Source organism: Epinephelus fuscoguttatus, linkage group LG12 (genome assembly GCF_011397635.1).
Source record: "Epinephelus fuscoguttatus linkage group LG12, E.fuscoguttatus.final_Chr_v1".
Taxonomy (NCBI): domain Eukaryota; kingdom Metazoa; phylum Chordata; class Actinopteri; order Perciformes; family Serranidae; genus Epinephelus; species Epinephelus fuscoguttatus.
In genome coordinates this window covers 32127395-32141684 of record NC_064763.1, presented here as the reverse complement: position 1 = coordinate 32141684, position 14290 = coordinate 32127395, and the positions used below count along the sequence as shown (strand labels likewise).

General features: G+C 40.0%; 1 protein-coding gene across 1 annotated transcript; it reads right to left on the bottom strand.

Moving 5' to 3' along the window:
- Positions 1-1015: 1015 nt before the first annotated feature.
- On the bottom strand, positions 1016-8544 carry f9b (coagulation factor IXb). The gene is made up of 8 exons (XM_049592308.1): positions 8202-8544; positions 6625-6794; positions 6492-6516; positions 6295-6408; positions 6024-6155; positions 3716-4134; positions 2417-2561; positions 1016-2280 (listed from the first exon to the last, which is right to left on the bottom strand). The coding sequence occupies exons 1-8, from the start codon at positions 8287-8289 to the stop codon at positions 1718-1720; spliced, it is 1656 nt and encodes a 551-aa protein (XP_049448265.1). The 5' UTR covers positions 8290-8544; the 3' UTR covers positions 1016-1717.
- Between the last annotated feature and the right edge of the window lie 5746 nt (positions 8545-14290).

Below are 14290 nucleotides of genomic sequence, written 5' to 3'. Positions count from 1 at the left end.
CCAGCCAGAGTGGAGATTTTGGAAACTCCGGTTGTGCGTTTGCATGTAAACTGAGATAAACGAAGATAAACGGAGTTATAGGTAGCCGACGTCACAGTATGCGCCATAACTTGCGCCTGTGTCAAAAGTGCGACCTATGTTGCTATGGTGACAGTGGATACTAACTACAGCAGAGAGTCTGACATAACATAGCAGGAAAACCACAGTATAATTTATAATATTAACCAGGACTGTACTCTGTTTAACTTCAGTTTCAGGGCTCTGCCTCTGTGTCTGCTCACTCTCTGACCAACTGCTGAACTGAGCCATCATTAACTGTATTAATTGCACCTGTGCATTACTGGCTATGACAAGTCAAAAGGTCAGCTGTGGGGGGAAAAAAGGCCAATTAAACTTAAAGCTGTAAAAATATCAGGACTCACAATGTACCAATTTAACAGGTAGGGTGAGACTGATCTGTAATTTAAGATGTATTGATTGTTAACATTGTATTATTGTATATACAACATGGTGCAGTATACAAGGAGCAGAACAGGAGCAAGGTATGGATGCAGTGACTGCAACAACCAGAGGATGGAAGACTCGAGTCATATGACTTGACTCAAGTCAGACTCAAGTTGCACTTGTGAGGACTTTGAGACTCAACTTAACTTTGACTTGGTATTCAAAGCTTAAGACTTGACTTAGACTCGAGATAGATGACTTGAAAGACTTGACTTTTTTTAATTAAATATTTGCATTTTTTTAGATATTGAAAAGTTAGGTCTTGTTTTTGAAACATGATTGGGTGATTTCAAGTGCAGTGCAGACAAACCTGGCAACCTTCGAGGATGCAGCAGACCAGCAGAGGCAAATGCAGGAGCAGCCCGCACTGAGGGGGGTAATGCAAAAATAATAAAATTTTAATTGAAGAATTTGAATTAAAAGAAAAGTGGTATGCAAGATCTGCAGCTGTAAAATGAACCACCACAACATCCAACTTCATCCATCACTACAAAACCCACAAAAGACGATAAAGAAGTGGATCATTTTATTTAACTTATTAGCTAACTCACTGATCAAAAGTTAGCTAGAAAGCTCACATTCGACAAGATCATGACATTTTTTTGACTTAACTTGTGATTTGCTTGACCCAACCAATGACTTGACTTGTCTTGCTTGACTTACAGCAGGGACTTGACTTACTTGACTCTCATCACAGTAACTTGAGTCTTGAAGGTTAAGACGTGAGACCTGCAAACGTGCGACTGAATCCCACCTCTGGTAAAAGCTTCAAATCTCTACTTCTAAACATGGGCATTGCTTGCTGTTGCTGCTGCTAAACACACAGCTTTTTAAAGGCCCTGCTCACCACACAAGTGTTTCCACTTATTTGCTGATTAGACCTTTGCTCGGGTTGACTTTGGGTGGAGCTATACTGGAATTACCAAGGCCAGAGTTACTGTCACACTGTTGGGAAATACCACTGCAGTGCAGGAAATAGTGTGAACTTAAGATTCAGGGACATTTAAAGAATTTTTACATGTTATTTGGCGTCTCAGGATTGCATTTACAATCTGCTCTTGCATACAATGAAACACTGGATGAAGAGCTACAAGGTATAATACTGCAATATTTCATCACAATATTTTTATTACATTTAATTGAAGAAATTAACATGATTCAATGGAAGAAAAACTTTGACTTCTTCTGTGTGTTTCTTTGGCTGAAAGCTGCGTTATTCCTTGATAACGTGGAGCCCTGTTTTCTGACTGATCCAAGGGTAGTACCGTGAGACTCGAGTGTAGACGCCATACTTCCCGTCCTTGGCGCAGTCCTCTCCCCAGCTGACAATGCCTGTCAGGAACCAAGTGTCTTTGTACTTGGTGGCATGCGGCCCCCCACTATCCCCCTGGCACGAATCCTTCTGTTCACTTCGGAAGCCAGCGCAGAACATAAAGCGCGTGACCTGTTCCCTGCTGCTCTGCTTACAATCGGTGCGATCCACGTAGGGGACCTCCAGCTTCTGAAGCACGGTGGCCTCGGGGCCACGGAACTTAAGCCGTCCCCAGCCGCTCACAAGAGAACTGCTGGCCTCCCTCAAGAGGTTCTCTGTGAAGTCTTTGGGGCCCAGGCAGATGGGATGCCGTTCACGGGACAGTTCCACCGGAGTGGCAAGCTTCAGAAGTGCAATATCATGGTTATACTGTGACATCTTGTCATTATACATGTGGTGCAAATGTTCCTCTGCCACCTGATGATCTCGCTCTGGAGCCTCAACATTGCTCACATCATGTTCACCTAAAACCATAAATTCGGAGTTAGTAATTTCGCAGTAATTTGGTCAACACGGTCCTTCAAAAGAACAATTTGTATTTTGGAGATATCGGTCCGAGAATTAAAATATAAGCTTATGGATAATGTTTGTTTTTCCTACCCACTCTGACGAAGAAATTCCTTCCAGTGGCACGAGCCTCCGTCAGACAATGGGCAGCGGTGATGACCCATAATTCACTGAGCAAAGACCCCCCACAGAAAGGCTCTGCTCTTTGAAGGACAGCTGAGAAAGACATCAGGGCCACCTGAAAACACACATAGAAACACAAATACTCCTATAAGCTCAATTTGGCAGAGCAGTGTCACAGCACATGTTTCTTTGCCCCCTTCTAAACTTCTGAATGCTCCCACTTTCTTTCCTCCATCCACCCTCTGTCCTCACTGCTGCAGTCTATTCTGTCATCTCTTTACTATTTGCATTCGTATTTATTCCACTGTGACCTTTGTGCATTTTAAAGAGAGAATCCAGCAGTTTTGGACAAGGCCTCCATAAATTTGGAAACCAGAAAAATTCAAGCTCCAAATCCCCTGCGACCTACATGTTCATTAATGCAACTTGACAGTGTCTTTTGTTAAATCCTTTACTCTGAATCCAGTCTTTTCCTCCTCTATACTCACTCACTGCTATATTTCCTGTCCCAGTGACCTGGAAATGTTGAAGCGGAAAGACATAGTGGACGAGCATCTGCACTGCTGCAGTGACCGCGACTAAGAAATCCCATTTTATTAAAGAAGCTTCAGGTTGTTTTTATGCTTTGGTAATGGTAATGGACCTGCACTTATTTAGTCCCTTTCATCTGACCACTCAAAGCGCTTTTTACACTACGAGTTACATTCATCCATTCACACACATTCATACGCTGGTGGCCCAGGCTACCATACAAGGTGCCACCTGCTACTCAGTTTTTAAAACACTCACACACTGATGGAACAGCCATCAGGAGTGATTCGGGGTTCAGCATTTTGCACAAGGATACTTTGACATGCAGACCGGAGGAGCTGGGGATCGAACCACTTAGTGGACGACCCGCTCTATCTCTGAGCCACAGTTGCCCCCAGGTGGATGTACAACCCCTTTGGTGGTTGTCCATCCATCCCATTCTTGTGAATGTGAATTCTCAAGAACACCTTGAGGGAATTTCTTCAGATTTGGCACAAACGTTCACATGGACTCAAACATGAACTGATCAGATTTCTATGGCAAAAGGTCAAGGTCACTGTGACCTCATCTGTCTCATTCTCTTGAAAGCAATATCTCAATAACGCCTTGAGGGAATTTTTTTCAAATTTGGCACAAACATCTACTTGGACTTAACAATGAACTGAATCCGTGAATCCCATCATCCACTTGCCTTCAGCTCATCCCTGTCTCTTTATTCTACATCCCACACTACAATACCTGCCAAGGTATCTCTCCAGGAATGGCCTGATCGCCTCCCACAATCCTCTGGTCTGTGTTGCCTTCTTCTGGGATGGAGGGGAGTGTGGGGAAGAAAGCCCAGTAGGGCAGGTGATCTTTCTCTGTGGGCGTTTCAGTGGCACTGCTTGCCTGCCCACCGTTCACAATAGCCTCTGCTGGATTTGCAGAGGAGTTCAGAATCGACCTCACTGAACGTTTGTTCACTGCAGGGGCCACAGAGGTGTTGGACGGGTCTGAATCATTTGCATGGAGGTCATAGTAATCATCATATATCTGTGTTATATCATCGTCATTGAAGTCATCCTCCAGGGTGTCGTTGGAACTGCGTGAGCGGGGGGCAAAGATGGACCTGCCGGAGGAGGTGGAGGACATGTTCACACGACCACAGCTGAATTGTTCTGAGTGGGAAATAAAGGCGAAACAAAGAGAGTTAAGTCTCTTAGACATCATTATATATTACAGTGTCAGATTTTTTTCTACTCGACCCCTTTGTTATTCTGTCACAGGCTGAGGTTGAAGCATAAAGTTACTAGTTTTACACTAAAGACAGATTCATCCAACTGCTTGTCTTTTTTACACATAGTACCAAGATGTACATTTGTCATTTCAGTAAGTGCATTGGGAAATGAGATGAAAGTAACTCAAGATTCCAGAGGAGTAAAGGTTCAGATTGTATCATATTTGCCTTGTTGCTAACTCCAGTGTGACTAGGTGATCAATTGATTTGGGTGTTCAATGGTCTTTAACATGTTTAAGCAGATAAATCATGGTTAAGGTCAGTGTAATCAGAGGTTGATTCTATCTATTTATGTTGAAGCTCATTATTTTAAAATGCTGGTTTTCTTTGTGGTTCTCTGCCCAGAGTGCTCACGCTGTCAACAACATCCATAAATTATGCATTTTATTTGACAGCTGTAAAGTGAAACGCGCAGTTTACGAGGCAGCCCGTGATCCCTTAATGGAGACCAAAGGAATGAGAAATGTAAAATGATGAGTCGAGCTTTCTGTCTTATTGCTGTTTAAAAGACAACTTGTAAATCACTTTAAAGTTCTGGTCTGTGACTCTGGGTGAGGAACAGCAGCTGACACCCGGATTTTATGAGACAAGTATAATTTAGTGTCAAAATGTTTAGAGTGGGCTCTACAAGGAAAACAGGAAAAAACAACCACTATCATGAAGAAAAAGAGAAGAAGAGTAGGAAATACTACCAATTTCTTATGTTCGAGAGAATTTGCTTGGAAAATAAACACAAGACACTTTCTGACCCAAGGCTTTTATCTCAAAATAGAAGAGATCAAGCTCTTAATGCTGGAGTAACTGTGGAGAAGATCATGCTAAATAATGGCATATTTTCTTCTTGTGTAGAGCATTAAATACATATTGGTTGAAAGTGTTTACATTAATGGAAGAGATTTTTTAAAACCTCCAACTACTTTCAGTCAAAATGAAAAATACCTATTCAGAATCTTGAGAATCACAGCGTTGAAACAGATAACCAAAGGGTGGAACCATGATTCAAGAAATAAAGTTCATAGCGAAAGTAACTCGCAAGATAAAGAATAGGGAAGATATGAAGATGTGTACAGTGTATGAGATATTAGAACTTATTAGTTAGTATCTTCTACTATTAGTTAGCCTACATCTCTTTAACTGTTTAGTGATGATCTTTTTAATTCTTTTTCTATTTTCCCTTTAACACTAACTGAAAATGTTCTGTATATATAAATGAAAATGGGCTTGAAAAAAATAAAGTATTAGAAAAATGTATATATTGGGGTTCCAGTGTTGTTGGATTGTGTCCATTTGTGCAGATGTGACATAGACTGTGATTATGTTTTGCTTAGACATTATACTTAATAAGCTAAGTACTATATAGAAAGTAACTAAGTACATTTACTGTATTTACTTCTGTACTATTTCAGGGGCAAATTTGGTACCTTTTACTTCATTACATTGATTTTTTTAAAGCTTTAGTCACAAGTTACTCTGTAGATTCAGATTATTAAAACTAAATAAACCAGTAATAAACTAATAAATTATGATATTGATACAAAAATACAGTGCAGTATATGCAGTATACTGACAATATATGCACTCTTTGCTCAGTCTACATTCCTTGTAGTGTGTGTAGTGTAGTGCTCAGAGTGTAAACTAGAGCATAGTAACTGGCTGTGATGAGAGATACAAAATAATGGCCAAAAAATCAGGGATGAAAATGGACTTCTGAATATAAAACACCCCAAAAACAACTTTGCTGAATGCTACGTATGACTTTTTTTTATTTACCTGTTGGTTCACAGCTCCTCTTGTCTGACCCAAGTTTGTAACTAGCTGCACACTGACACACGGGTATGTCCGCATTCATCACACAGAAATGGGAGCATCCACCATTGTTGACTGAACACTGCTTGGTCACCTCTGGAAACGGGCAGGAAAGCAGAGTAAATTTGCTTTTTGTTCTTAATCATTTTACCTCCCACACTGATAATCTAATTATTAGACATATTTTATGTTAGCAGAAAGAAAGTAAAGATCCTATCCAGCCTGTCATACTCACCCATCTCACAGTTCTTGCCACTGAAGTTTGGTTTGCACCAGCAGACATATGAGTTGATTCCGTCTTCACACACACCGTCATTTTGGCAGGGGGGTGGCTTACACTGGTCACCATCTACAGACAAGCATAAAACATGCGCACACAGGCTCAGGGGTGACGATTTGCTTTAAAATTAACTTGTCTTTAATTCGTCTTACCAATGTAGCCGGCCCAGAATGCCATCTGAAACAGAAACAGAAACTTTAGTGAGAGACTTCAGAGTTCAGTCATTATACACACTTTATTACAGTGGGAGACTGGATTGTGTGAGTGTGTGTGTGCGTAACCTACAGTTTTGTCATCATCCTCAAACCACTCCCTGGCCTCCTCCATCGTGCAGGTTTCCTCTCTGCACTCCCGCTCTAGGTTGGCTTTTGAAAGTTCTTCAAAATGGCCGCTGTTGTACCTGCGCAGGCGACGCAGCACCGCATCTGCCGTCTGCTGTGACACAAACACAGCTCCTGAAAAGGTAACAGAAGACAAAGAAGAAATCACTGACACAGCTCTGACATTCTCCAGCAGTACCCTTCAGGCTATATCGGCAGTTTCCAAAGTCTGACACTGTGGGCACAACCACAGACAAAATCAAGACAACTTTTTCTTGCCTTCAGTAGAGGATTGTCCTCTAAGTTTTGGAACCATAATTCTCATGATGCTACGGGGACTTGAGCCCTTGAGGCACCGTTTTAAGTATGTTGAATTAGCTATTAGCAGTTCTTGTTTAATACCATAGAAAACTTGTGATGTTTCTCAGGCAAGTTCTGGAGTTATAAACGTGGGTCTTTTTAATGTTTTCTAAGTGAATTTGTGGAGATTCATTCATGATAGACCTCAGAGATAAGACAGTATAAATTACACTGAATCTAAAAAGATGAGTAACACGTCTGTGTGCTCAGATTTGACAGAGTTGTGACTCTGAGAAGGAGCAGGCCCCCAGATTGACACAAACTGTGAGAACTGGGTGGTAATAAGAATTTTAAAGTAGCTTAACTGCATCTGTGTGTGTCACAGCCACGGCTGCAGCTTCAGCTGCTGACTGTGTTCGTAAGCAGACCAGATTATTGGGCAAAACTACAATAACTTCTCGTAGTTTTCAAAACACCAGCAAGCACCTGTCCCTTTGTATTAAGAAATAGGTCATACACTGCATTACCAGCGTCTTTGCATCTTGCTTATCCACTTATATATAGTATAAATCTTCCTGTTGTAAATACTGATAAATCTTTAATCAGAATACCTTTATCAAAATGCATGTAGCGATTATGTAGCCTATCATCACTGATAGAAACAACATGGCAGACTAAGAGGACCCGCTGCGTATGTAGATATAAACGGCACATTCTCAGGTAACAAAAAGAAAACCATTCCTATTTTCAGGTGATTATAAACAACTGAAAACATAGTTGTGAATATAATATACCATTTCTGCCATTACATGCCCCTGAATCCTACACACTGGACCTTTAAGTTCACAGTGGTTACAATGGATTTCAATGGTTAAAAGTTGGCCAGTTTTTAGAGTTGCAAAAAAGCATCAAAAGTCTCCATAAACGTCTCCAAACGCAGCTATTTGCACTCCTACTATGTCACTATCCATGTCCATGAAGCTCCAAAGCTCTGCAGGATGTATAACACACCATATTCTGAGGAAACAACATTTTTTGGCACACTGTATCACATCTGCTGTCCTCTACGACATAAGAAATTACATACTTCTTACTACCATCTTTCAACACTACAGTGAGTGGTGTCACTTAGGGTCAGAGGTCTTTTTAGGAGGCCCAGCTGACCTCTAGCCTCTTCCTATATTTGTACATATCCGACCTTTGGCTGCCTCCTCAATCCATACCTGCCTCGCTGTCATTTACCTGTGTTTGACTCTGTGATTTCAGCGGCCAGTCCAGACACCTCCAGCAGTAAAACAGCAACAAAAGCCAGCAAACAAGCCCCGGCCATCTTGTCGTTGTCAGTTGTCCGTCTGCTTTTGACTGTAGAGCCAAAGCCTGATCTCAGTGCCAGAGAGATAGATCCACCGCTCCAAAGTACAGAGACACACTGTTTACTCACCTGGGAAGCTGCAGAGTGTGTTAGTTCACATTTGTGTGTGTGAGAGAGTGAAAGAGAGAAGGTGAGGATAGGGAAAAAAGTGTGTGAGAGATTTTGAATGTGTGAATGTCAGAAGGAGAGAGAGATATAAGGTGACAGCATTTGAAAAGCAGATGGTTTTATTTTGTTAAGTCTGGCTGAAATTGAGCAACATCAAATATTGACGACTGATGAGCAAGATGGACAGTTCTCGACATTTTGTGTGTGTGTGTGTGTGTGAGGGGGGTGGTGGTGGGTGTTTGTTGACATTACCAGCTGTTGATCATGTTGTTTATAATGATGAGTCTTGTCCGATAAGCAGCTTTTGCAGCATGGCTTACGTGACAGTTTCTAATGGGGTAAATGTGCAGACACACACACGCAAACCCCCCCCCCCCACACACATTTGTACTTCTACATTTGTGAGGACCCTCATTCCCTTATCTCTTACATGTAACCATTACAACAACATGGTTGGCCCAAACTTTACTCTGAACAGCCTTAACTTAAATGTAATTCTGACCTTAAAAAATGTCAGTTTCACTATGTAAGTGACGAAGAGCATATGCTGCTTGAAACACGTCACTGTTTTTGGGATGTGCTAAATAAATTTATATTGCACTTCAACTGGGAGCTAAAAGTGGGTGGACTTTCTTCTTCTTTTCTGACGCTGATGTTTTTTGTCCAGCACCTGTCTATACTGGAAGTGTGCAGCTGCTTGTCTTCTAGTTTCACAATGTAACTAAGGCGAAACAGCATATTCTTCCTTTTACAAACAGAAAGCTGTATTTATTAGCAACAAAACACACACTTACACGTGTACAAAAAATTAAATGCAACACTTTTGTTTTTGCTCACATTTTTCAAAGACTTAAGTTAAAGATCTAAGACTTTTTTTGTGCTTTTATGCGTATTTCTTTCAAATTTCCATTGCAAATGTGTTAAAATCAGTGTTAGTGAGTACTTCTCCTTCTCCAACATAATCCCTCCACCTGACAGGTGTCGCATATCAAGATGCTGATTAAACAGCATCATTTCTACACAGGTGTGCCTTTGTTTGGTCACAATAAAAGGCCACAATTAAATGCAACACTTTTGTTTTTGCTCACATCTTTCATAGACTTTAATTAAAGGTCTAAGACTTTTTTTCATGCACTCATTAGATACATCTCTTTCAAATTTGGTCACAAGGTTGTTAAAATTCATGTCAGTGAGCCTTTTTCCTTTTCCAAGATAGATCCACCTGACAGGTGCAGCATATCAAGATGCTGACTAAACAGCATTATTATGACACAGGTGTGCCTTTGTTTGGTCACGATAAAAGGTCACTCTAAAAATGTGCAGTTTGATCACTCGACACAATGCCACAGATATTGCAAGTTGGCATGCTGACTGCAGGGATGTCCACCAGAGCTGTTGCTCATAAACTGAACGTTGATTTCACAACCATAAGACCTCCTCTCAGCCTCACAAGTCGGTTACAGTTATGAACTGCTATGCAGAAATTCTTTGGTTTTACAAAGCAATTATTGGCTTGGCTTATTAGTGGCTGGTCTCACATGATCTTGCAGGTGAAGATGCTGGATGTGGAGGTCCTGGGCTGGTGAAGCTACTCCTTGGATGTACTGGCAAATTCACAGAAATGACATTGGAGATGTCTTATGGTAGTGAAATGAATATTCAGTTTCAGGGCAACAGCTCTGGTGGACATTCCTGCAGTCAGCATATTAATGGCACGCTTCCTCAAAACTTGTGACATCTGTGGCATTGTGTTGTGTGATCAAACTACACATTTTAAAGTGGCCTTTTATTGTGGCCATCCAAAGGCACACCTGTAGTAATGTTTAATTAGCATCCTGATATGCCACGCTGTAAGGTGGATGGATTATCTTGGAAGGAGAAGTGCTCACTACACTGATTTTAACACATTTGCGATGGAAATTTTAGAGAAATAAATCTATGAAGCGCATAAAAAATGTCTATGTCTAGCAACAGTGGCTGCTGCTCAGCAACATTTACAAAGACTTGCTTTAACCCTCCTCCCAGCCTTTTAAAAAACTGAGAACTAGCCAAAAATGTCCTCACTTCTCAAATATGCATACTCCAATTGTTCCTCACATTTTAAACTGTACTAGTGGAAAAGTGTTAGTGTAAATCCAGGCAGGTAAATCATCTTAAAGACATTTATATGTAGCAGAGGAAGCTGATAATATAATTAAAACTCCTCAGCTGATGCTGCGATTTACACACAGACGCGGAGAAACCCCAGGCCTGATATTGAGCATTGAAGGCTGTTTGATTAGACTGTGAATTACACTGGGTGTGGCTGCGGACAAATCACTGTGACTGACAGCCAGGTCAGCTGGCCTTGAGCCAGCAGCTCCTTGGCAACAGCGGCCTTGTGGTGACTTATTGGCTGGGGATAATTTACATGGGAGGGTTGCATCCTTACATCCCTTGCAAATTATAGATTTTACAGAGGAAAAAATCTGCAAGATTGGATAACAATTAGGACACCATTTTGGTAACACTTATGATTAAATCCACTCTCTGCTGATTGGTGTCCTGAGACTAGATTTGTTAGCGATGTGGATAGTGGCGCAGCATCGGAGGAGCGGGCTGCTGGGGTTTAAAACCAGTAGAAGCATGCTGGTGGTGGGAAAGCTTGTCCCCAGTGTGAACAATCCCATCCAGACTGTGCATTGTTACATGACTGCTTATCAGATAGATCAGCATTTATATAATCTGATTATCAGTAAACTGGTGAGGAAACAAGAATTGTGTGTAAAACAAAAAAAAAAAAAGGCAGAAAAAGCACAACATAGCTGATGAATTAACTTTCAACTCATGGTTTTGAGGCCCACAATTAATCACATTGAGATTTCTATTCATTTTTCAGTCATTATTGTGTATGATATTGTATATATTTATTTGTGTCATTGCTGCAGGCAGCATGTAACATCTATAGTCTTGTTATATCTTGTTTTTTATTGTGTTTACATGGCTGTTAAAATATATGCTTTTTGCATAAGTTCTTTTGACTTTTAAAGTATAATGGAGTATCAGTTCTTTGGTCACTCATCTAATTGTTGAGCTAGGTGAAGACATGATGATGACTCCGGGTGCAGGCCCAGGATCAAGTCAATAACCTCTTTCATGACACCCTCTCATTAATCAATAAAGAAATGCCCTCCGCCTTCTGAATATAATCACACAGCTGCTTTGCACCCAGCGCATGACTCATGAGGTCGATGTCTCCCTCGTCAACACAGAGTTGTGTACAGCTGACCCTGAGACCAGCTCACAAACAGTACAGAGAAATTATTAGGACTGGTAAATTACAGAGCAAAATATGATTTGGGATTTGTTGGGTTTATCTAAATTAGTTCCAGGTAGTCTTATTTCACTGTGTTGGGGAGGTAATGGGAAACTGTAATGAGTGATATTTCACCACTGACGAGAGAACATTTCAGAGGCAGTTTAATTTAACACTTATGCTTGACACTTAATCTGTCAGGGCACGACTTGGTGTGATTTGATTAACCCTACGTGTCAGCCACACCAAGAAGAATGAAAAATACACATGTTCATTTTATATCCAAGCTACCAATGGGGGCCCTGTCTGGTTGCATGAATTCTATTTAGGCATTTTGTGCTGATGGGAACAGGAGCAGTCATATGTGGCACTTTTTGTTCTAATAGAGCAGCTGGTCCTAGAACAGTAATCCTCCAGGGGGAGGCTCTGGCACAGGGCCAGCTGTGCTTTGGTCTGACGGTTCATTTAGTAGCTGGAGTCAAAAAGCCACAACAACTTGACGTCATAGACCTGTTACACAAGAGTCAGAAACACTTGTCATCTGAGACAATGTATACTGAGAGTAAGATTTACAAACAGCATGATCCTGTGTGCTGCAGTTAGGGAACACAAATTGATTGCAAGACAGGTCACTGGTGCAAATCGTCATAATAAGGATGCTCAGTGTATGGGGACAGCCGACAAATCTGCAGCCTACAGGAGAGGCAACTTAAAGACGATATTAAACCTTATGACCAGCAGGCCTCAGTGAGGAGTTAGAGTTAGGAGTAAGAGGTTTCACATCTTTTTTGTAAATCAGAGGTCTTTTCAGTTTTGTTGTCAATATTATGACTGCATTGCTAATTATTTTAAATTTAATTCTGGTTAAATTATTAAATTTTTATTTTATTTACATTTTTAGTAATTGTTTTATTATATTTTTGGGTGCTCCTGGTGTGTTATATATTTTTGTGTATTTTATTTTTCTGATCATTTTTAACTTCTGTCTGTGTCTCTGAGTAACATGAAAAGCGCTCTATAAATACAATTTATTATTATTATCTTTATTATTATTATTATGTGGTTATGGTGATTATTTTTTATTTTATCTAATTTTTTAAAATTATTTTTCTTTTTTAATTATTGTTTTATATTACAAGTTCAATCTATTTATATATATATATATATATATATATATATATATACAGTACAGGCCAAAAGTTTGGACACACCTTCTCATTCAATGCGTTTTCTTTATTTTCATGACTATTTACATTGTAGATTCTCACTGAAGGCATCAAAACTATGAATGAACACATGTGGAGTTATGTACTTAACAAAAAAAAGGTGAAATAAGTGAAAACATGTTTTATATTCTAGTTTCTTCAAAATAGCCACCCTTTGCTCTGATTACTGCTTTGTACACTCTTGGCATTCTCTCAATGAGCTTCAAGAATGAGAAGGTGTGTCCAAACTTTTGGCCTGTACTATATATATATATATATATATATATATATATATATATATATTCATATATCTATTTTTTTTTTTAACTTATTTTTACTTTTTTTCACTCAGTGCAACGCCATCAATCCAGTATAACTGGCTCTATGTATGTTGCATTTCAGTAGTTGTGCTTGATCTGTTTCAGCTATATGTGCATTAATGCTGCTCCCCTCATTAAAAAGGTTATACACTGAGGAAGCCATCAGACAAAACATTTCTGTTTATTACTCTTTTACACTACAACAGAATACAAATACAGCAAATATAACTTTAGAAGATTTTATTTCTTGGTTGCTTGTTAGGTACACCTGGAGATGTGATGACCTTACATTGCTTTCATAATTAAGCTTTTACAATAAGTGTCCTATAGTCTGTTTTTATCATGAGCAAAATCACTTAATTTGCCAAAAAAAAAAAAAAAAAAGACATGTACAGGAATTAATCAGGAACTGTCAGACAGATGAGAATGAACTTCATTTAGGAAGTCTTGCTGAGATCAAGATCTCTTTTGCAGGAGACATATAAACAAGACAATTTGTTGCACAGTTACGCCCAGAGAGTAAAAATCAGGACACACAGAATCTGCCTGTGGGACAACTCTTCATCCTGACTGCTACAGAAATACCAGTTGTAACAGTAGACTTTGAAAGACTTACACCAAATACCTTAAACTTGCTGCTTAAAGAGCATAAACTGGGTCCCCTGTAATGGATTCTTGACAGTGTGAGGCAGACACAAACAAAATTGGGGCTACTTCCAGCAGGCCAGTCATGTTGTGCCATGCAGCCGCTTGATGTAGGTTAACAGAGGAAACTAAATTTATCTCTGACCCAACTTCTTCACACTGAGTGCTAACAAAACGAAGCCTTTTGGATGGTCTTCTCAAGAGGACTTGAACCGAATGGTGCAGCAGAAGACAGAGAAAAGGAGAAGAACAAATGTAAATCAGAATTTAGAAAGAGTCTGGCACCAAACTGAAATGTAGAAAGAACAGATCAGGAAAAAGATTGTTACATCACATTGTTCTGACATGTTTGTCTCAGAAACAGAGAGCAGGATATGATTATTGTT